The sequence below is a fragment of the Callospermophilus lateralis genome, unplaced genomic scaffold (assembly GCF_048772815.1).
Source record: "Callospermophilus lateralis isolate mCalLat2 unplaced genomic scaffold, mCalLat2.hap1 Scaffold_63, whole genome shotgun sequence".
Classification (NCBI taxonomy): Eukaryota; Metazoa; Chordata; class Mammalia; order Rodentia; family Sciuridae; genus Callospermophilus; species Callospermophilus lateralis.
Window position 1 is genome coordinate 5,287,140 of NW_027514713.1, and position 24,791 is coordinate 5,311,930.

The following is a 24,791-nucleotide window of genomic DNA, read 5'->3' on the forward strand; positions in this document are numbered from 1 at the left end:
TTATGGGCCCTGTTTTAAGGCCTGTGAACAGCCCTCACTACTCTGAGAATCGGGTGTAGGTGGAGGTTCATCTTTAAAGCCTGAAGACATTAAGTCTTTTGCAGCAGGTGGTGGCCCATAGTCTTGGGGACCATGAGTTGGAGGTGGTAATGGGGCACCAGGAATGAAGTACTCTCTTGGGCCAAATGAGCCTAAAGGTCTAAATGGTGCAGGTCCTGGAAAAAAATCACGAGGGTCAAAAAGCAAATCCCGTTGTCCAGGTGGAACACCTGGTGCATATTCTCTGAAGCCTATTGGTGGACGCATACAAGGACCTGGAAAATAAAAAGGAAGTTATGTAAATACCCAGAAATTTCTGAACTTGGGTGATTTCAAGTATGTTAATATAGTCTTTAATTTCTCCCAAGCCTAGAACATCAACTGGTGAACATCCTGACTTGCCAGATGAGGCAAACTGAAATGGAACAAATTTAGGTTATAGCCTGGCCAACCAGCCATGAAGCAACATATTAAGGATTTAAACATGGCTCTACCTAGCTCCAGGTTTATCTTTTTTCTTTCCCTACTATATAATTGCAGAATTATTTCTATCTCACAAGAGCTCCATTTATATTTGGAAGTACTATATTACCATGACAAGATGATAGATTATGAAATAAGAACTTTACTACATCAAAGAAATTTTGATAAAAGGAAATCCCACTATTTATTACTGTATCCATTAAAAATTCATGAAGTATTTCAGCATGGACTTTACACATGCCATCAGAATCAAGGTGCATGCCCTCCTGGAAAAGGCCTTCCACAGCCACCTAATTAAATCAGCAACATTTATTAGGTCACTGTTAAATCTTCCTCTTTAACACTTCCCTCTGACTTTTCTCAAGGTAAGGAGGGTTTGACTTTTCCTTTTCTATATTCTATAACCTACTGCTTATGCCTCCATTATGGGTGATTACAAACTTTATGTTATAGGATTTTCATATCTGTGACAAAATTTTAAGTTATGGCATGTGTCTCATCCACCTTTCCATCTATTGCAGTGCATATCAACATATTTTCAACAAACATCTGCAGAAGTAATATTTCTGGCTTTTCTCTATATAGCCCCTTATCCTTGTCTATGAGATAGCTATTGCCTATCTCAGTATAAGATTATATAGTGTCCCATATGTCCCAGAAAACTGGAGGAAAAGTTAAAATGTACTCAGCTGTATCCTTTCATTGTTAAGACCTGAGATAGCAACCAACTGTTTTAGCAAGCAATAGAAATGAAAGATGAATGTGATTTATAAGTCAATCACTACTGTTCAGATCATCATACCAAATGGTGGAGGAATTGGCCGAGGCCCAAAAGGCCCACCGAGCTGAAATGGCGGTCCATACCAAAAGGGAGGTGGTGGAGGCCGTCCCATCGGGGGTCCCATAGGGGGGCCCATGAAGGGTACCCCTGAGAAAGGAGGGGGCCCTTTCATAGCCATATTAACCTGCAATTTAAGATTTGAAAGCAGTTAAAAGTTTTAAAATTCCTATGTATTAAGACAAAGTACAAACACCGATAAAAGCTAAAACCCAAAACAGGCACCTGTCCAGAGAACACCATCAGTGCAACAAAACTCTACCCACCCCTCCTGTGTATTCCCACTGACAGCTTACAGAAGTTAGAAGGATTCCACAAGAGGGAGCAGTTTGTTACTGATTATATCTGCACAGGAAAGGGAAAGGCAAGAGGACTGGCAGAGGTTATTAACAGAGGTGATTTCTGACCAGTATGTCTTGCTGTATTCACTACAACCTATTTCAAAGGGAGTCCCCCCCTCCCCATCACTTCCCTTTCATCACAATAGCTCATTACTTCCATATTAAGAACAGAATAAAATGAAAAATCCATTCTCTACCCATGTAATAATAGCTACTATTCAGAGTATCTTCAGTAATTCTTTCATATATTATTCAACCTCTGAGATCTTTAAGTAGACTGTCTTGTTTTAAATAAGAGGGAACAAAAGCAAATGGATTATCATAATTTGTTGAAGGCCACACTGCATATTAAAGGATCTCAATCCTAGGTTTGCCTCCAAGCCATGCTTTTCCCGCCTCTACTCCTCTCTAAAACCGGGTCTTTGCTCTCTTTTAAATCTTCTACTACAAAGGGGTTTGGGGGTCTTATCTAAGCTGCCCTTAGATTGCTCCAGAGATGTATATTCCTGGAATATGTATACACTGGAACTTGAGAAGTATTTTCCAACACAATGCTATATACACAAATTAGGAAGACAAGGCTTTAATATTTACTTTCATTTACTGTACAACATTTGAGATATTGATTTATCATTTCCTATGAGTAGTGGGTTTGAAACTAAACAATTAAAAATTTATTTTATTATAGAGCTGCAGAAGACCTACCAGATATAATAGCAACACAGTTACAAGAGAATGCACTTATGTGAACAAATGAGACCATTGCTTGGGACTGGCTCAAGAGGTCATTTCAGATTATCATTGTTGCACTGAAACAGTATTTCACTTTCAGAAAATCTGATACCAATCTAATTCAAATCACTCAAAATAGGGTTTGCACAAATGGAGGAATTCTTAAATAGCATTCTTCCAAACAAAAATAAAAATGATGAATTATACAATTGATAATGAATTTACTTTGTCTTAGAACATTCAACACAAAACACCATATAAAGTTAGAGTGATAACTTTTCACATTCTGTAGTTCATTATAGTTGTACACACTTAAGCCACATTTCCAAGTTAAGGAAAAAAGTAAGCTCAATATTGCATGCAGTTTAAAGCAAACAAGATCAGTGTCATGCTCTCCTTCCCAGAAATGCACAGAATAAAACCCAATTCAGTTCTCAACCTCTAAGTACTTACTCCAACTGGATGCTCAGTCAAAGAAGTAATCGTAGAAACTGAGCGCGTCTCAGGTTCTTGGGGAACAGTTTGCTTTTTAAAAAACAAATGGGATAGTACAAATAGAACACAAAGAAGGATAAAACAAAGAGCAAGTACAGTAGGAAAGCAACATGTTCCTGCACGACCACATGATTCACAGTAACTACAGAACTTACCTTGCCTTCATCCGTCACCTTAGCTGGAGAAGAACTTCTGGAGCTGCTGTTCATGTGAGCTGGACCACATCCTGGGTCTGTTAGAGATCAAAGAATGGATTCAGACTTATTCTAACATGAAAAGAATAAAAATCCTGCATCCACAATTACAGATTCTTTGAAATTTCTTGGTCTCTTTACCAGAGGCAACGGGATTCCCAGATGCCTCAGAAGACCATTGAGTACGAGGTAAAGGTCCATCCATTGACCCTTCGGAAAGAAATATCAGAGCCCTTGTATGTATTTTTCAGAAGAAATAAATCACTGGTGGACAGGTCAGGGTTCAACAATAACTAGAAAGCAACATTAAAAATGGGTTGCCCAGGGGTTGGGGTCGTAGCTCAGTTGTAGAGTGTTTGCCTAGCATGTGTGAGGCACTGGGTTTGATTCTCAGCACCACACCATCTACAATTAAAAATATTTAAAAAAAAATGGGTTGCCCAATACGTAAATCACAATTTATGAAGAGATTTAAGTAAAATAAAGAACTGCCTTGGGTTGATAGAACAGCAAATTAACACGTACTGGTCCTAAACTTTAAGCTACAGACTTGAAGTATGTGTAGGTTGCCTTTTCTTTAGTCTGTATAACCTGACTTCCAATCTTACCAAGACTACAGTCCTATTTAGAATTGGAAATAAGACTCAGTATTTCATATTGGAAATATGTATGCTACATAAAGTTTAAGGCTACTTTTATAATATTTGGGAAAGGAACACCATAGAGATTTAATTTAAAGATAAAGGTTTACACTTCACAGTGTAAAATTTAAAATAAAAAAACAATACAGGGACCTCCAGGAAAAAAAATAAATGTTTTCTATTCTAGAACAGATTTTACAGAAAAAATTCACAAAGATAAAGTAAGAAATTATCTTCTATATATTATACAGGCCCAAATTCTATGTTTTCATTAGAATATTCAAAAGGGAAAAAAACCCAAAACCTTGAAGCAGTTTACTATAAAGCAACATGTGAATGCTCACCAAATCCATTTCTAGGCATATCTCTTTGATTAAGAGTAGCAGAAGGAGGTCTCCCAGCTGGCTCTGCTGTCAGTGGAGGGGAACATTCTCCACCACTCACGGGGGATGGACCAAAAGAGCCATTATGGCTCAGTGGACCTAAAGACAACAATGCCGTGTTACTACTTTAAGGCAGCCTTCTCCCTGACACCAACCCCCACACCTCGCGCTTTAGCAAATCATTCAGATTATTTCATAACCATTACACACAGAAATATAAAGTAATTTACATACATTCTGCACCAAGAAATAAAATAGCTCCTTTTACAAAGTGCCCCCTACCTCTCCGAGGAGGATTTTGTAAATTTGGTCTCCCCAGCACTGGTTTTACAATGACAGGTTCATCTTGCCGCATTGCCATCTTTTGGGTCATTTCCAGTAGTCTTGAATATTGAGAAAGAATGGGCTGAATTATGAAACAGCAATCATAGATAATATCTAGCATAACCTTAAAACACTATAAAACATACAGTAAGATACCAAAAATCACATACTTCTGTCTCAAATTAGCAGCTTCCCTTTTCTCTTCAGCTATAGCTCTTTCTGCAGAACGAGCTTTGAGCTATTAAAGAGAAAATATTCAAATTCAGTTGCGGTAGGCTATGCAAAAAATAAAGAAAAGGGGGAAAAAAAAATCTTACCCAATTATCATGAGCTTTCTTCTCTTGCATAGCAATCTGAAAAAGACAACACATTAAAAATATGTTTTTAGGGATTCATTATAATAGCCTATAATTGTCTGTATTAGATATCAAAGAATTCTGCAACTACAGGACAGTATTAATTACTACCTGGTTTTTAAATGAGCGCTCGGTTTTCTGTAATTCTTCTTCCATCTCTTCAATTCTCCGCCTAAGTATTACAACAATTGAATAAAATTTGAAACATTCTGACCATTTTCCCTTTATTCCATCAGCTATACTTTTAAAGACTTTTATCATACATAAGAAAAACATTTCTATAGTTATATGAATCCAGTGTGATCAAAACTAATACTACAGGCCAGGTGCAATGCCACATGCCAGTAATCCCAATGATTGGGAAGCTGAGGCAGGAGGATCACAAGTTCGAGGTCAGTCTCAGCAATTAAGTGGGAACCTATGCAACTGAGACCCTGTCTCAATGTAAAAAAAAAAGGTCTAAGGATGTAGCTTAGTAGTAAAGCACCAAAAATAAATAAATAAAATGAAAACCTAATACTAATAACTTCCTTATCATTTAATTGCTAGAGATTCTGAATTGATAAATTATAATTTCCTTAACTGTTCATCAGTGTGTTCTCAAGTAATTCTGCTAGAAATATCTTCCTCCTTAAAACTTTTTTTCTTTTTTTCAAATTATATCCACAGAAGATTTCCAAGGTCTATCAAATGCCACACTTTTGTGGGTCTTGATATAACACACAGCAAACTGATTTCTTAAAGAATTACTACAACATACAAAACCCCCAGAACTGTTTGCGTTGACCAAGTTCCCTATGGTCTTGCCCATTGGGTACAAGTAAATTTTTGTTAACATTTTTTATTTGCTAAGTTGAAATTCATTTTTTCTCCTGTGTGAATTGAATGTGTTCATATCCTCTCGTTATTTATACTTCCATGCTATTTTCTTCTATCTACATAATGTAAAAAAAAATGATTAAAAAGAAAGCTAACACTAATTCATTAGACATTGACACCCTCCTTTAGAAACTGAACTCACTTGTAATTTTCAACTTCCTGTACAGCGGAAACCACCTTTTCATCTGCAGCTGACAGCTGCTGCTCTTTTTCTAGTCTCTCACATTCTTCTTGACTCAGTTTCCTAAAATAAAGCCAGTTATCAAATCAAAAGTTTCTCTTTGTGAATATCACTTCCCACAATTCTATAAAATGCTTAGGCACATAAAATAGGAATTCAACCCTGCAATTTCATAAATCAAACTCTGGCAAATCACTTACATTTTTTAACTTCTCCTCTTAATTCTCTACTTACCAGTAAATAAAATAAATGTGAAAACAACATGTGCCCCAAGGGCAAGTCTCCTGTGTATAAGATAATAAAAACTCACTTTACTTCAATGTGGAAGATCAGGACTGATCAACCTAACACAATTAAACATATTAGGATAAAGCAGGGGATAATTCTTTTCTCGTTTCTGCCATGGGTAGGACACTAAGTATATCTTTGTCATGGAGGAACTCTTTTCTCAATCCAAGACTGGTACCATAATAAGGATATATTCAGTCAAAGAAAAAATCTTCTAGAATATGTCTTTTAGCTATGCAATTAACCACAGAACATTTTTCACACTTTAGATATCTATTTCAAAAGAATTGTAAATTAAGCAAAAAGACAAATCTGAGTTTTGATAATGTCTATCAACCAGAAAAAGAAGCCAAACTGACCCACTATCAGAGTATTATCTACTGACAAGTTTTTAACTCTGATCATGAAACTCAAGATGTTCATCTACTGACACAAAGGTAGCCACATTTAATGATTTAAAAAATACTATTTTCTGCTATCCTTGTACTACTTTAGCCATAGTTCCAATTCAAAAGATAATTAACTTGAAACTTAATTTTCCATAAATCAGAAGAATTACAGTAAAAAAGGATTACTGATACCAAATAGAAAAAGGGGATTATATATTCTTATATAGCTTCTCATTTAATTCTTCAGCAAGTATTTTATGAGTGGCTATAATATACTAGTTACCTTGTAAGATGCTAAAGAATAAAAGAGCTCACTGTTTCAGGTATAAATGATGCCTAAATGAATATAATAATTTTCCCCAGTGGCTTAAGAAGGAATATGGAGAAAACTGAATCTTGAAGGACAGAGAGAATTTTGTTTCCAATTATCAAAGAGTTAGTCTGAGAGCACTAAGAACAATCAAAACATCTTTATAAGAATATAAAATTGTGTTTGAAGGGATCCAAGCTAAAAAGTCAGTGAAGATATATGTATGTGGCCAAGATCCATTAGAAAAAGGAATCTCAGAATTACAAGTAAGGCTGGCACTTTAAGGTACTTTTCTCCTATTAAAGATAACACAAAGATATGAGTCTGAACCAAGCCTTCATTAAATTCCTGGGCTTAGAGGAAAAAAGAGGCTACCAATAAAGGGACCCTTAATAAAAGCCCTAGTCTCTGAATGTAGATTAGAAAGTACTGCACACTTAAGTGATGAACAGGCAAAAAATCCAAAAGGAACAATACTGAAACATTGAAAAGACAAGTCATTTTTGAATTATCTTAATTGCTGACTAAGTTTAAAGTGACAATCTTACTCAAGTAACCTCAACACTTTTCTATAAGAAGATAACTTCGTCTTAGTCCTCAAATTTCATCTATAATTATCACAACAATGTTGGTCAATCAAAACTGACCAGGCACTCCATAAGACAAAATTCTGTGAGAAAAAAATCACACAGAAAAGGAAACCAGCTAATGGGTTTATCCGCACATGTTTTAAAATCACTGTGCTTTATATAGTCAAAAAAGTAAAGTCAAGATTATGAATTTCAGGGCTGGGAATATAGTTTAGTTGGTAGAGTGCTGCCTTGCATGCACAAGGCTCTGGGTTCAAACCCCAGCACCACAAAAGAGGAAAAAAAAAGATGATGAATTTTGTCAAAGGATTAGAAACTATAAAACCAAGAAATAGTTGGGTGTGGTGACCTACCTACAGTCGAAGATACTCAGGAGGCAGAGGCAGAATTATGAGATTAAAGATAGCTTGGAAAGCAGTAAGACCCTAGTCCCTTATGAGAAAGAGCAAGGAGTCTGGGGCGGTAGCTCAATAGTAGAACACATGGCTCAAGGTCCTGGGTTTGAGCTGTAGTACCGAAATAGGACTGGGGTTGTGGCTCAGTGGTGAAGCACGGGCCCCACATGTGTGGGGCACTGGGATCAGTCCTCAACACCACATAAAATAAATAAAATATTTGTTGGGCTGGGGATGTGGCTCAAGCGGTAGCGTGCTCGCCTGGCATGCGTGTGGCCCGGGTTCAATCCTCAGCACCCCATGCAAACAAAGATGTTGTGTCTGCCAAAAACTAAAAAACAAATATTAAAATTCTCTTTCTCTCTCTCTTAAAAAATCCTATAAAAAATAAAATATTGTGTCCATCTACAACTAAAATAATATTTTAAACCCTGAATTTTTTAAAATCCTAAACTCAATGAATGATTTTAGCAGCAGATTTGGGAAGTAAAATAAATCCTAGCGCTTTTAAGACAGGTCAGAAGAAAATATCCAGAAGAAGTAAATCCAGAATGTAGGAGGCAGGGGAAATCAAATTCTAATATGCATTATTATAATCAGAAGAGAGAATGAGGTAAAATCAACATTTAGAAAAAGACTCGAAAATTCAAGAAGTGTTTAATGGTCCTAAGCAACATAACTGCAAGAGGAAAAGTGGGTGGGGTGGGGAAAACTACACCTAGGCACTTCCCAATACAACTGTTAAAAAAACAGAGAAAGGACTATAGAAACTAGGGGAGGGATAAGACCAAACAACAATGATAATGGACTCCTTAAAGAAAAAATTTAAAACAGATGGTAATTAATTGGATATTTTTAAATTGCTAAAAGTAACAGTCAAAATTCAGTAGCCAAAAGAAAGATCCTTTAAAAATGGAAACTGATTTTAACTCTAATCATGAAGTTCATGTCAATCTAATACAGATTATAAAGGTAGCAATATTTAGTGGATAAAATACTATTCTCTGTTTATCCTTGTACTGCCTTTGATACACTAATCAAATCTATCATTAAAGGACAATGTCAAACAGAATGAAAATAATTTCAAATAAGAAACCAACAGTGTAGAATGCAGAACTATAGAAACTTTAAATATGTGTATAAATTGAATGAATGTCTTGTGGAGTTCACAGTATATGAAGTACTAACATATAATGCCACAACAGTTATATGATTCAGGAGCTACTTAAAGCCCATAAAAAAATAATAAACCTATTAATCTGTGTCAGGTTTTTATTAAATCCAGAATATATACCATGGCCTTTAAATTATGAGAAGATGAATAAAATTATAATTATATAATTATAATTCCATTATAATTTATGATTACATCAAGCTTATACAGGGGATGAGGAAAATAATTAAACATATTTAAACTATTAAAAAGATACAAGGAAGAAAAAAAGAACAGGTCATCAAATAGAAAGCAAATTCTTCATAAACCACAGGCACATATTGACATGGACAGACTTATATTTTAGAAAGTCCACTCAAGCGGCTATAGAGAAAACTACTAAGAATTTGAAATAAGTTATATACAAATATAAAAAATGGAGAATGAAGACAGATGATCTAGGTTAGAAACAGAAAAGATGACAGAGGCATGAACTAACATAGTACCTGGGGATGAGTAAAAAGAGTACAAACCACAGATGATGACTGAATGAATTTTGGAGGAGTTGAGAAAAATAGTGCTACAATTTAATTGCATTACAAAGAAAATTAATTGCCATTTAGGTCATTCAGATTATTAGTAGGGACAGAGAAAACAAGTGTTCTTTTTAAAAAAAGTGATAAAATGAGAAATGTTTCTTTGAAACAGGCCAGGAATTTAGAACTGGCCTGAACAAAAATTTGAGATTCTAAAAAGGTCAATTGGAGATCACAGAATTTTAGAAAAGTTAATGGAAAGGTTTCAATATTTAATGCATTAATTAGGCAACAGAAGTCAAACTAAAATAGTTAGGTCTGTAAGAAGTTCTGTCTTTGCTTTACAAGATATATATATACCGAAGAGTAAAATCAGGTGCAAACAAATAATATCTGACACAACCTATTTTTAGAGAATTCAAGTTTTTTTGTGGATTAAAAACTTCAAATGAACTTTCAAAAAATAACTAGCTTCACACTGAGAAGATTAATATATAAATATATACTCCAAACAAGTACTTCTGTAATCATAACTCCTAAGGTCCTTGCCACAGTTCCATTTTGTGTGAACATCTGAGATATTCAAGTCCAAAACTTGTACCATCAATAAGTAAATATTATTCCTTTTTGAAGTTTTTATTCTACTAAAACATGTCATTCCAAATCACTCAGTATTTTTAAAGGTCCAGAGTTAGAGATACAAGTTCAAAACATTAGAATTACATAACTGATCACAATGAAAGGTAATTAAAATAAATAGGGGGATCATAGAAAGGGTCTAGAACTTTGAGAGGTATTTCCACATCAGTGACTGTTAATACCATTTTACCACTTCCTGCCTTCATATGAATTTGACAATTGATTACGATGTCTTCACAGCCTTAGTTTACGGTTCCAACTACCTCAGGACCCTTAAGACTGACGATGGAAAGAAAAATGCAACTTATAGGAAACAAAACACAAAGGAAAAAAGACAAATCTCTACTTATTACATCTAGAAGAAATTGTAAATAATCTTAAGAAAAGATAAAATTATCTATTAGTTCACACAGTGATAACAATAACAAACAATGAAAATCTTACTTTTGTAGTGCCATCTCATCTTTCTGGTAGCGTTCATTTAAAATCTCCACTTTCTGCCTTAGAGTTTTGCATTCCTCTTCCAGTCCAACTTTAGAAGACTGTAGTGAATTGCAGTCACCTTCTAATTTCTTTATTTGGTCTGTAAAGGATAAAACAGCTTATCTCTATATGTGTACAAGGACTTAAGAACTTGTTTGAGGGAGTAGTGCCAAGAAAAGTAAGAAGCATGAAAGCCAGAAGTCATTCTTTATCTTTCCAATAAAATTTTAAGTCTTTCCAACATGGCAATTTCTTCTCAAGAAGAACCCACCTTCTAGATTACATTTTGTGGACATCGAGGCTCTTAGCTTAAGTTGTAAAAGTTTTAGATCCTCTTCAACTACTGATATTGTAGTTTGTGTCTAAAAATTGCAGAAAAGAGAGGTATTCTTAAAAGTGAGGCACAGGAAGAATTCACAGGCACTATGGGACTCTTACAAAGAACTATACCCGAGAGACATCCATCATCTGCTTAATTTGATCTTTGATCTTCTTATTCTGATCACCTAAAAAACAAAAGACTTTAGCTTTTTCTTTCCTTACTTTTAACTCTATATTCTCCTAACTTCCCCAAACTAAATAATGATTGTGTTCAAACACCAGAAGAAAAAAAAATCAATTAAATAACCAAACTGATTAGACTAATGACTTTTAAGAGAATTGCAAGCTTAGATTTAAAAAAAAAAAAAGAGAGAGAGAGGTGAATTTCAGGCTGGAGTTGTGGCTCAGTGGTAGAGTGCTCACCTAGCATGTGTGAGGCATTGAGTTTGATCCTCAGCATAAAAATAAATAAAAGTACTGTGTCTGTCTTAAAAACAAAACAAAAAAAGGTGAATTTCTAGTTTGCACAACTAAAATGTTATCTATGCTATTCTTGTAAGATAAAAGCTTTTCTTCTCTCTCAGATCTATCTTCACCTGGGCAAGTAAGTGTCTTATTTAGAAAAATTCAATCCTCTATTTTCTCCCTGAATCTACTACCAGGTGTGGTTTGAAATACTTGCTATGTAAGCAATATCCAACTTGGGAGAAAACATCTGGAAATATTTTCCTCATCAGTAAACACTGTTACACTCCCTCTCTCTAGCTTTCTGATAGTCTCTAGCCTCTGTTCTCACAGCCTTAGTTTATGGTTCCAACTACCTCCGGACTCTTAAGACTGACTGTGGACCTTAAAACCACAGAGCCATAGAGATGATGAGTATCAAAATCAACTATCATCTGCATAAGTTAAGAAATAAATTTCTCTTACTGTACAATGTTCAATACTCTAAGTATTGTATAGGATGTGACTATTGTAGCTGCAGTGTACTTACTAGTTTTCAATGGGATAGAAAAAGTCAGTGTTCTTCACATGCCTATTGCTACATTATACCCCAGCAACCCACCTCTGCCAATGCAACAGACATATCTATAGATCCAGTGATATGTGTCTACAACCCTGAAGCTTAAGAAGAAAATCAGCCAGCTGAAAAGTGGCATCTGTATAAATACTTAATTAAAGACAGGAAAGCAAAAAAAGGATTCAACCTCCCTGAGATTGATCTTACCTGCTACCTCTCCGTTGGTTAATTCATCTGACTCATCTACTCTATTTTGATCCTCAGATTTAGATTCACATTGTAACCGATTCAACTGTATGATATAATTAGTCAAAGCCTAGAAAAGAAGCAAAAGGTTGGAAGACTCTCGATTTTAATTCAGAAGATTTCAGGAGAATTCATGAGATGAAACATGTATTTGGAGTATAAACTTACATTAATAGTATCATCTTTGTGATTAAGATCTACAAGTAAATCTTTCTGGGTCTTCTCAAATGATTTGATGTGTTCACTGAGCTCAGCGTGTGATGTATACCAGTCTTTGACTTCCTGCTGCAACTGAAAAGTCAAAACACATGAATTCCTGTGGGTTAAGGAGGGGTCTCTGCACTGGATACATCAGGACTACAAGACTTAGACAAAGAAATAGAGAACCATACTCCTCAGTGGCCTGCCTCAATCGCGGGGGTTGAGACCTTGGTTAAGGAAGAGGGCCGAGTGGCCCCAACTCTCACAGCTGCAGTAAGAACATCAGAGCTCTCAGGAAGTTGACCCTGTTTATTGCATTCCCCAGAAAATTGCTGCCAATTCAAATAATTTACCTCCAGCAGGAATGGCTGGACACATATGACTGTCTCCTAAATTTAGACTCCTTATCATGTAATCTTCCCTTGGCCGGTGAATCAGTAACTACTCAAAAGAGGATCATAAAATACTTAATTTTCTGGTTTAAAAAGTTTCTTTGAGGCTATGCAAGTTAATAACTGATTGACATTTGATAAGAAAAGCAATAATCCAAAAATCCAAAACAGATGGAGAACATATATATGCACTCAATTTAGGGAGCATGTTTAAACTTTGCATATCTAGAAAAGGTCCTAAATGAATATTTCTTACCTCAGAAACAGATCCAAGAAAGATACAAGATAATGATATTCACTTCTCTAGTTTACATTATATATGCATCAAATTTTCTTTACCTGCTCTTTCGTCTTTGTAAGCATGGTATTTTCTTTCTGAAGCTGACAGCATTCCAACTTCACCTTCTCTTCACGAAGCTTAGCTTCATTGAGGACAATTTGAAGCTAATGCAAAACACTACAGTTAGTGAATTAATTCCAAAGAAAAAACAGAGTTATACTTTCCCAAACCAGACATCATATAGTTCTCATTTTTTGCACATTTTAGCACACTTCAAATTTTTGGTCCGCAACAAAACTAAGATGTAGTATTAATATCCCGTTAGCAAGAGTTGGCAGCTTTACCTCTGAAAGTTCAGAAGTATTCACTGAAATGACATCTTCAAGCTTCTCTATAGATTTCTTATTTTCCATTATCTGCCAGGTGAAAACAGAACACAAAATATGCATTAGGATTTCAGTAGAAATACTGATGTGTGTGTGTGTGTGTGTGTGTGTGTGTGTGTACACACATATATATACTAAAAAGATAAACACAATAAAATATTTGTCAAGCCATCCCATTACATTTCAGGTAAATGCAGGGGACCCAGCTTTGGACTAAGCAAAAAATCAAGAACTGAAAGAGATGAGGGAAAATGAAGTCATAAATATTTCATGGCACCCACAACCTTACTGTTTATGAGATAACCAGAAAAAAAGGTCAAAGTATAGAAAATCATAATGCAATAATAAAATGTTTTAAAGCATAGAAAATTAATTAATTACTGTTTCAAATAAACCAGTTCAAATTAGTAAATTTTTTTCTAGTGATAGAGAAAAAAATTTCCTAAGATCATTTTTAAAATTTTCTTATTTGAAGTAAAAAATGTTAAAATTTAAGGGAGAATAGACTAATCTCACATACAGAAGAATTCCCAAAAATTTATAAAGATATTCGCTCCTTAAGGAAGTGGACATAACTCTGCAATCTTTGTTTGCAATGCCTGGGATTGAATCCTGGGCCTCATGCATGCTAGGCAAGTGCTCTACCATGAGCTGCATCCTGAGCTCGTAACTCTTCATACTTTTACTGTGGGCTGTGCATGGTAACTTCCAAAGAATATAATATGAAAAAGATTGGAAAGAATTTTTACAGTGGAGAAATCTGATAAATACTACCTCAGCTAGGTAATCAAGCTTACTTGAGGGTAGGATATTTCAGAACACACTCTCTACTATCTTTTGCAACTTTTATGTAATTACAGAAACTTATAGAAATTGAAAATAAAATATGTAAGTAAAATTTTTTTAAGTACAGAAAATTGATTAATTCATTACTCTTTCAAGTAAAAAGTAAACAAATACTGTTCAATTGGACAATAGTTTTTTAGTTGATATGCATGTTTCCAAGGGCAGAGCAAAGCAATATGAAAATTATCCAAGGTTGAGAATAAAAATATTTCCTAGGCCCATAAAAATAATTTGTTGTATCAGTACTTAAAAGTTCCACAAAATGGGCACAGAAGTGGGTTCAACTTCCTTGACTCCTAATCTTACTTTAATTAACAGCTAGACTAAGTTCAACTTAACCAATTTTACAAAATATTTCAAAAGCCAAATTACAGGAACACTTAGCAGCAAAACTCTTACCCAGTCGTGATTCTTAGCTTTCTGTTCTCTTTCAGATTCTAACATAACATGAAGAGTTTTAGTTCTCTCATCCAGAAATTCTTTAGCTTTTTCAAGAAGCTTTATTTTATCCTGGGGAAAAAGGTGTCAAGATTACTCACTCATTACATTTACTTTTGAGTTTAGAATGTAATTCCCCCCAAAGAAGGGATTTTTACCTTATATTTAGTTGCTTCATCAGAAAGAATCATATTTTGTTTCATGGTTTCTTGGACCTGTTTCTTTAATTCCTTCATCTATGTAAATAAAGCATTCAGAATTAAGATACACAAATTATAGTGCTATTATACAAGTTACTTCCAGACAAGTGACCCTTTCCAGAAGAAAGCAGTACTTAATACATATGACTGCTTAGAATTTGGATGATTTGTAGGAAATAATGAAACAAAAATTTTAAAATACAATTTTTAAATTAAAACAGGTAGAAATGATTCAAGCTAGAACCAAGGGAGAAAGAAACAAAAAAATAATTATACCTTCTCTTCATACTTTGAAAATTTGTGTATCAGTTCTTCATTTTCTTTCATGAAATTGATTATCTTTTGGGAAATTTGCTGTTCAGTGACTAAAAGGGGGAAATACACAAGATTATTACAATCACTAAATGAAATTCAATTACTCAATCTACTAAAAGCAAAGACATGTTATATGGTACTATGAGGAAATACTTCTTAGCATAAGTATTATGCTTTTAAAAAGCAATCTATGCTTATTAGCAATAAGAGTATAAAATTATTAAAATTTAAGAAAAATATAAAAACAATGATATTTTGCTGGGGGCGGTGGTGCACCCCTGTAATCCCAGTGGCTCAGGAGGCTGAGCTAGAAGGATCCCAAGTTCAAAGCCAGCCTCAGCAATAGCGAGATACTAACCTACCAAGTGAGACTTGGTCTCTAAATATAGGGGGTTGGGGATGTGGCTAAGTAGAGTGCCCCAGAGTTCAATCCCAGGTACCCCTCCCATCCAAAATGATATTTCAATTTAAGCTTATTTCACAGATGGGAAATACATTAAAGTGTTGTAGCTTGATATTCCTCCCTTCTCAAAACACTTTCTTTTCAGAAAATGGAATCATTTAATTCTTTGCAAAGAAAAACAGAAATGAAAGCATACTGATTCACATTACCATTCTTTAAATTATCTACTCAATTACTTAATGCATGATTAAATCATTAGCATAGAAATACTCTTCAAATGTAATACATCTGCATTACATCAATATTCAAAGTTAATCTGCCCCAAATTAAAACATCATCTCCCTATCCACAATTTGTTCCTCCTCTTTATCTCCTATCTCAGAGTTGGAACCATCATCATCTACTCTATTATCCATGCTAGCAACCTAGGAATAGTAAAATTTTCAGGAGGTAAAAAAGTAATAGACATTAAAAGTCACTGTATCCACTTCTAACATACATAAAACACACATCAAACACCAATACAATACAAGTTTAAGAAACCTAAAAATTTACCTTGATATACTCTATCTTTTACCTAGAAGAGAGAAAAAAGATTAAATTTGATGTCAAACATCTGCTCAATAGAAACAGCATTCCTAAAACAACAGTCAGAATCATAACCAAGTGAGAATTTAATAACATTCTGGTTCAGGATAATAAATTTATAGGATTAAAAATAAGTAAAGGTTAACAAGCATTTTAAATTTAATTGGTAGTGATATTTCATAAATAGGCTCTGACATAAAAACACTAAGATATGTACCTTATTTCACAGTAAAGATGTGTGTGAATGTGTGTGTGTGTGTGTACTCAAAATCATTTACTTGAGAATTCTAAATAACCAGGATAAAGTCCAGAAACAATGACTATTCAAAAGGAATCTGAGGAAACAATATTAAAGGCATAATATTTGTACTAAGATATGCCACTTTCACTCACCAGAAAACATCTTAGAACTCCAATTTGAATTTGGCTATTGGCTGAGTTTAGAAACTAAGAGGCTACATCATCTTATTTCTACAAACCACTAAATATATAGCAAGAAATCTGAAAGGGAAGACTGCTAGAAGAAAATGCACAAGCAACTAGAGAAATGACAATTAACATATTCTGGAAAGGACAAAAACAATCATTTCCTAAAGACAGCAATAAACTGCCTGATAATAAAACCTAAGCAGAAATTTTTAAAAAACATCACTAAATTTCTTTGTAACTTAGCATATACTTGTCCTTTCAAATGTTATAAATGGTGATGGGATACTCAGATGTGTCCATGGATCATCCATGGGATCTTCGTAATAGGAAATTGCATTCAGAAAACTCCAACACAGAAAGAAATGGCATTTCTTTAATGTCATAGCCTTGCTAACCTTTTACTCAAAATGACAACAGAGGAAAATGGGAAGTGTCATAAAAGCAGTCATCTAAGGAAGAGACTAAAGCTCCAAAGTCAAATGCCGAAACTGAGGAGCAACAACTAGGAACCAGATCCCACATAACCTAGTGAAAAGAGAAACAGGTCCCGGGGTTCTTGAAATGAGAAACAAGAGAGAAATATAAAGTGTTTTCATGTTTTTTCCTTCTCTTTATCCTTCTATTTCCTTTTTCCTTTTAGCTGAGAAAAAGTTCAATGAGATTGAACTGTTCCTCACAGGAATCCAGGCAAATGATTCTTCTATTTAAGAAGGGAATACTTTTTAAGAGATTTTACACTCAATTGTACAAGGAGAGGAAACTTATCTTAACAATGATATGTCTGATATAATTAAGAAATCAGAAAAAGAATACTCAGATTTGAAAAGATTTGTATTCAATGCTTTTGGCCTCTTTAACTGTTAGGCTTTTCATATGCAAAGTCCATTTACCTAAAATAATTTTCTTCCAATTATGTTAAATAACTATGAAACAGAATGACCTACAGTACAAACATAAGTATGTATAAGGGTATATATATACGCTTATACATATGTGTACACACATACACAGAGATAGACTAATTCTGCTCAGAAAAAAAAGACTTAATGAACAAAACATTTAATGGATTTTTGGACAACACATAATCTATACTTCCAAATAAAAAGGTATTTTCTGAACATATGATCAAATCATAAAATCTGGGAAAAATATATATAAAAGACTGGAAAAATTATCTCATCTCCTTTTTCTCATTTTACTGTATTTCTTTGTAGCATTTCCCCCTGTTTATATGTGTTTATATTAACATACAGTTCATCAACATTTAAATCTTAGTTTCTGCTTTTTTTTTCCACTTCACATTTAATTGTGAGCATTTTCTGTACCTCAAAGCTTTGAAATAGATAAATCTGCCTACTATTTCATTAAGCAAACATACAATAACCCCTAAATGAATTATGTTGTGCTAAGTCTTCAATCTAATACACTGTTCCACTGAAAAACATTACCAAAATCTTCAAAGCATAGTTATTTCTTTAATATAGATTACTAGACATATATGCTACATAAAAGGATATTTATCTAACCTATCCCATCTTTTATCCGACTTTTAAGACTTCTGATATGTATGAAACTACTGGTCAGGATGGCTGTAAGAATTACCAGTTCTACCAACTGCACCCACACTAAATTATTTTATAAGGTTAGTTTGACTTAAACCACTAATTTGTGTTTTAGCAACTGAAAAGGAAAAAAAGTGGGGGGGCAGTGACTATATAAAATAATCCTTGTGCTTATGTGCTAAGGTATAAGTAAGTTAATTTACTCACAACAAGAACAGTTCTCCAAAAGAAAATGACAAAGGATACCAATCCAAAGAAAACAGTGAAAACTACAGGCTCCCATGGTAGTCCATAAAAATCAGGCCCAGGTTGATACTCATCAGGCAATGTAGTAAACAGCTGAAACAAACAAATTAGAAGAAATGGGAAACCTTAAATTTATAACAAAACAGTCACAAAGAATCATGGCAATTCTAAACCAACCTCCTCGTCAGAAATCCACCTCCTCAATATTTTCCAATAGTTTCTTCAAGAGAAAGGATACTGGCAGTCTCATATTTTTTGTTCACTTGCAGTGTTTTCAAGTATAATGAATCTAAATACTTTTTTAAAAAAATTATTTATGTATCTTTAGTTTCAGGTGGACACATTATTTTGTTTTTATATGGTGCTAAGGATCGAACCCCTAACCTTAACCCTAACCCTGACCATAACCCTAAATCTAACCCTAACCCTAACCCTAACCCTAACCCTGTGCCTCATGCATGCTAGGCAAGCGCTCTACCACTGAACCACAACCCCAGCCTGAATCTAAATACTTTAAATTGAGCATACATTTCCAGTTTGTAACAGGCCCTATATCATCACATTGTCTAACACCTGGCTAGAATCCCTCTGGATCATTCTTTTCTCTTAGATAACCTGGTTTTTATAATTTAAAAAATTCATTTAAGACAAAAACTTAAATATATGAAAGAACTAATTAATTTTATGGCAACAAATAAAAACAATGAAACAATAAAAAGATTTCAAGACCCTTTGGGTATCATTTGATAAGCTAGAAGAATACCTTACTATTCTGAAAAGTGTTTAAATGAAGAAAAGGAAACAAATATTTATCTCCTGCCTTAACTATACAAACCAAATATCTCAGTGAAACACTGTATATAAATAAAATACAAAATAGGGCTGGGGATATGGCTCACTAGCCAAGTGCCCCTGAGTGCCCCTGAGTTTAATCACCAGTACCCCCCCAAAAAAAAGAATAATCAAATTTTTATTTGTGTAGGCATCCCAGCCTTTAAATGAAGAAAGAAAAATCCCAGCAACTCAGACCATTGCTATTTTGCAACCTATAATATATTAGCAAATCTCACCAATGTCACTGTTGACTAGTAGTCAACATCAAAGGAGAGGACATGCATATGTCAATGCAATATTTCCTATTAAGTTTTCGTAAGAAACAGAATTGAACCTAAACCTGACTACCAATTTCCAAGAAATATAAAGCAACAGAGAGAGGCTGAGGTTGTTAGCTCAGCACTTGCCTAGAATGCATAAAGCCCGAGGTTCAATCCCCAGCACCACCAAAAAAAAAAAAAAAAAAAAAAAAGGCAATAGAGAAAACAGATTAAATTGTTGTACCAGGGGGATTGTCATTTATTCACCAAAACTACAATATATCCTAGAAGTCCCACAAACATATTTTTTTTAATTATTGCAAAAAGTTACAACAAAAGGAGAAATCAATAGTTAGTAACTTATATGAGACTTGTTCTCCCACTGAAAGCAACCAGAAAGTTGGAATATATATATATATTTTTTTGGTACCAGGGATTGAACTCAAGAGCACTTGATCACTGAGCCACATCAACAGTCTCAGCCCCATTTTGTATTTTATTTAGAGACATTGTCTCACTGAGTTACTTAGAACCTCACTTTTGCTAAGGCTGGCTTTGAACTCATAATCCTCTCTCAGCCTCCCGAGCCACTAGAATATTAAGGCATGTGCCACCATGCCCAGTCAAAATATATTTTTAAAGAGCTATTTTTCATATAGAAAGCCACAAGGGACATGCAACTGTCACCCCTAAGAGCAGGAGAACAAATAGGTGAGCATTCTACCTTGAGGCACCCTCTAGACCTCAGTTTGGGAAGGGGAACCCAAATGGGGCCTAACAGTCTCACTGAGGAGAAAGAGACCAGAGTTCCAGGAGATTAAGCAGTCAAAAACATGTAGAGAAAACTACCAGAAAGATGGGAGGCACAAAGAAAAAGAGTTCCAGAAATCTGCATGGAGGTGGTCTTCAGTTTGGGGCTACATTCTAAGCAGTACCTGTGAGGGCCAAGAACAACTATTAGCTAACCAATCCCACAGTTGGCACTGAGCTGGGAGAAGTCTGGATTCCAGCAAGCCAGAGAGAGTTGACATACAAAAACAGTATGGTCAACAAGCTCATGAAGAAGTATTTGATCCAGGCATGATGGCACATGTCTGTAATCCCAGCAACTCAGAAGGTTGAGGTAGGAGGATCCCAAGTTTGAGGCTGGAAACTTATCAAGAGCCTAAGCAAGTTAGTGAGACCCTATCTCAAAAAAAAAAAAAAGTTCACTCAATATCATTAATTGTCAGGAAATAAACTCACAAAGACATACCCACTAGAATGGCCCAAATGCTAGTGAAGATGAAATCAAGTGGAAGTCTCCTAAATTGCTGGTGGAAGTATAAAATAATTGTGGTCATTTTTTTAGCATGGCTTGACAGTATCACATAAGATAAAAACATACATTAAACATAGGAGGCAATTGCACTCCTAGATATGAGTCCACTTATAGGGGCATATATATGAAATAGTACTGTAGGAAAAATGAATCTATAGTTTAAAAAAAAAAAGTTATCAGTGGTTGCCTGGAACAGGTGGTGAAGGAACTCACTGGGAAGGATCCCAAGGAAACCACTTTTCTAGTGAAAAAACTGTTCTATATCTTAATTATGGTAGTTTTTACATGGGTATCTACGTTTGTTAAAACTCAGAGTGTGATTGCTTTGGCAGCACATATACTAAAATTAGGACAATACAGAAAAAATTAGCATGGTCCCTGAGCAAGGATGACACCCACATTTGTGAAGCATTCCATAGTTTTGTGGAAACAACCCTTCAACAGATGAATGGATAAAGAAACTGTGATACATATACAAAATGAAATGTTACTTATAGCATTAAAAGAGAAAAAAATTATGGCAAAACCAAAAAAATGTATGTTCTCTCTGAAAGTGGTGCTGACCCATAATGGGGGTGAGGTGGGTGGCAAGGGGCATGGAAAGAATGGAGGAACTTTGATTGGGCAAAGGGGAGGTAGGACAGGCGAGAGGGCATAACGATAGGAAAGATGGTGGAATGAGATGAACCTCATTACCCGAGGTACATGTAGGACTACTACATGTGTTGAGTACAACTAGGAAATGTTTTGTTCCATTTATGTACAATGGATCAAAATGCATTCTGCTATCATGTATAACAAATTAGAACAAATTAAAAAAAAAACTCACTGATATTGGCTATCAAGGAATTACTGTTAATTTGGGTGATGGCCCGTGGGTTCATTATACTATTCTCTATGCTTTTCTTTAAAGCTTTTCTAATTAAATTTATTTTTTAATTAGTACATAGAAATAAACATTATAATTATTGAAGTAGGTAACATGACATTTTGATGCATGTATACACTATGTAACATTTAAATCAGGTTAAATATATCTACCTCCTCAAACATCATTTATGGTAAAACTTTCACAATCTTTTCTTCTAGTATTCTGAAATGTACAGTATGTTATGGTTACCTATAGTCCCCTACTATTCTCTCTGCTCTTATTTGAAAGTTTCCATGATAAAAATACTAAAAATAATTTTTAAATTAAGATATAACTTCAAATATTTAAAGGATTTCTATGTAGAAAAGAATTCAATTTTATAGAGGAAATCATGTGGAGGAAAATTTGGAGTCAATACAAGGATGAACTAGACAACAGAAGAACATATAGCCTTGTAAGAGAGTGACTCAAGCAAGGAAATACTGGTGTACAGGCCTCATAACTACTAGTCAGGGCCACAGTAAAGAAAATTACAGCAATGATGGGGCTGGGGATGTGGCTCAAGCGGTAGCGCGCTCGACTGGCATGCGTGCAGCCCGGGTTCGATCCTCAGCACCACATACAAAGATGTTGTGTCTGCCGAAAACTAAAAATAAATATTCAAAATTCTCTCTCTCTCTCTCTCTTTAAAAAAAATGGCCAATGGGAGATGGATTTGAGCATGCCTCCTGTCTCCTTATCAGTTAACCCCCAATAAAATGTTTAAAAAAAAAAAAAGAAAATTACAGCAATGAGTGAGAAACTAGACTAACAGCCTTCAAAGGTTTCTTCTAACACTAAGATTCTACTAAGATTCCATTGATCAATGAATCTGATTGGTGCACATCTCCCAAACACATTAGAGCCTATTACTCTCCAGTCCTATCAGATATCATACTACTTGTTTAAGATTTTACATTGACTTGTTCATAATTTTTGCATATATTTGTTAAGTCCTTTTCTTAAGGCTTTCAAAAATCACAATCATGCCTTACACCTGTTAGACTCTTTTAGTCCTCGCACAATGTCCTGTACATACTGGGCCATCAAAATGCCTTTTTGAAGGATCCTTTCAAATCAGTCTCGTAACATTATGCCTCTTCTTTGCCACTCACATCAATGTCTTACCTATCACCGCAAAATCACTGACCATACCTGCACCACATTCATGTACCCCGACCTAGACCTAGAGGAGGGCTCTGTGCATATCTAAAAAATGAATAAAGAAATCCTTCCATTATCGTGAGGCTGTAAACTTTCCAAGTGATGTTGATTCATTCTGATAATCAAATTATGACTGTGGAAGACTGGGCTTTAATCACTGGAAATATCATTATTCTAACTGCCTGGCTTGTACATACTCCTTACCCAGGTGGCTGCCACCACCATGAACAAACATGGAGCCAACTGAAAAATGATTCATTTCTCCCCATCACATCTTTTCCACCCTGGTGGTCTTTCCTCCCCAGGTATTCATTGTCTTTATACCACCTCTGACTGCCTACATGAGAATTAGGGGGTACGTGGGGGTAAAACCCTACAAAATGCCAGACACCTCACCAGACACTTTACCTTGTCAAATCATTTAATTATTATGATTGGAGTAAGCATTATCTACATTTTTCAGATGGGGAATCTGATATTCAAAAGTTTAGTTATTTGCCCAAACTTCTAAATGATAACCTTGGGATTTGAAACCAGATCTACCTGGCTTCAAAATCTATACATTTTACAAGGAAAATAACAACATCATTTTTCTTACACAAGTCTTGAAATAACACAACCTACAGGAAACAACTTCAGTTGAGAAGGATTGCTGTCACAATGGCCCTAGGACCATCTTATCCTCCAATCTCTAAAAGCTTTCTCATTCCTATAATTAAACTCTAAAAGTCCAATATCAACAAATACCATGAGGGGGAGGCAAGTCCTAAAATGCTTAGATAAGCTTCTAGACAGATTAAATGTCTTGTTTGGATCATGATTTTCTTTAGAAAGGTCAGCCTTAAGTGACTCTTTCTAAGAAACAGATCTAACCTAATTCCTTTCATTCTTAAAACTTTCTAAGGATCCCCACTATTAATTGTCTAATGCTACTTTGGCTCATGACTTCCTTTAAGATTTGCTGGCCTCTCCAACAGACCATCCCCCTCCAACTTCACACTTTATACAACACCAACTATTCACATTCTCCTGGCCTACCCAAATATCCTTTTCTTCATGTTTCCATTTCTCTGAACACATTTCTTCTGACTGCCAGCTTCCCCCACCATCCTCCACCCCAGCCTGTCTAATCAACAACAAACCACATGACACACTCCTGTTTGCCCTTTGCCTGTGCTTCAAACACATCTCAACTACTTTCTGACCTTATTGATCACCATTCCAACCATAATAAATGCATTTATGGGCAATAATGTTCTACCATCAAATAAATACCTCTCTTTCTGCCATTATCTTACTGTGTTTCAAGTGAATGCTATTATCTCCCTGCCAGAATGAAAGGTTCTTAGGGGAAGAACCAAGTTTTTACAGGTGTACAAATGTCCAGCCTTGGTAGACAGCAAATCTTCCTCATATGCTAAACTAAGTAGCCATTAAGCCACACCACTATGGCTTTTGTTTTAGGAGCTATCTACTCAAAGGGTCAGGAGTCATTTTCATAAAGACATTTTAAGTTCTTCACTTCATGACCAGAAACCACTTAAAAACTAATAAATAATCAACATTCTAATTGAAGAAATTATGTCAAACTTACCATCTTAGTGAAATAAAGCAAGAATGAATATAACAAGGAAAGCATGTTGTCCAAAAGGGTGGCATCTGCTGGCTCTTCCACCTTTGTCTCCTCTAGTTGGTTTTCTGTATCAGCATCATCAACAGGAGTACCTTCTGTTATAAGTAGCTCTAAAATTGAAAGGGG

At 35.0% G+C, this 24,791-nt stretch overlaps 1 protein-coding gene and 1 non-coding gene across 2 annotated transcripts; one reads left to right on the top strand and one right to left on the bottom strand.

Moving 5' to 3' along the window:
- LOC143389499 (transport and Golgi organization protein 1 homolog) lies at window positions 1-24,695 on the bottom strand. Its single transcript, XM_077108366.1, has 24 exons — window positions 24,627-24,695; window positions 18,505-18,636; window positions 16,274-16,295; window positions 15,277-15,365; window positions 14,959-15,036; window positions 14,762-14,872; window positions 13,475-13,546; window positions 13,190-13,294; window positions 12,426-12,548; window positions 12,219-12,327; window positions 11,120-11,175; window positions 10,941-11,031; window positions 10,631-10,769; window positions 5,848-5,949; window positions 4,938-4,998; window positions 4,788-4,823; window positions 4,641-4,708; window positions 4,429-4,529; window positions 4,108-4,245; window positions 3,264-3,332; window positions 3,084-3,160; window positions 2,887-2,958; window positions 1,325-1,487; window positions 1-314 (listed from the first exon to the last, which is right to left on the bottom strand). Exons 1-24 carry the CDS (start codon window positions 24,669-24,671, stop codon window positions 1-3), a joined length of 2,373 nt encoding a protein of 790 aa, XP_076964481.1. The 5' UTR covers window positions 24,672-24,695.
- Window positions 21,275-21,381, top strand: LOC143389733 (U6 spliceosomal RNA). Its single transcript, XR_013090163.1, has one exon. It is a non-coding gene; the product is annotated as a U6 spliceosomal RNA (small nuclear RNA).
- Window positions 24,696-24,791: the final 96 nt, after the last annotated feature.

Excerpts from the sequence above, each read along its gene's own strand:
- LOC143389499 (XM_077108366.1), bottom strand. The coding sequence starts at position 24,671 with ATGCTTTCCTTGTTATATTCATTCTTGCTTTATTTCACTAAGATG. Across the intron at positions 11,176-12,218 it reads AACCAACGGAGAGGTAGCAG|GTGATCAGAATAAGAAGATC; the intron begins GTAAGATCAATC and ends TTTGTTTTTTAG. Across the intron at positions 5,950-10,630 it reads GATGAGATGGCACTACAAAA|GAAACTGAGTCAAGAAGAAT; the intron begins GTAAGATTTTCA and ends GCTTTATTTTAG.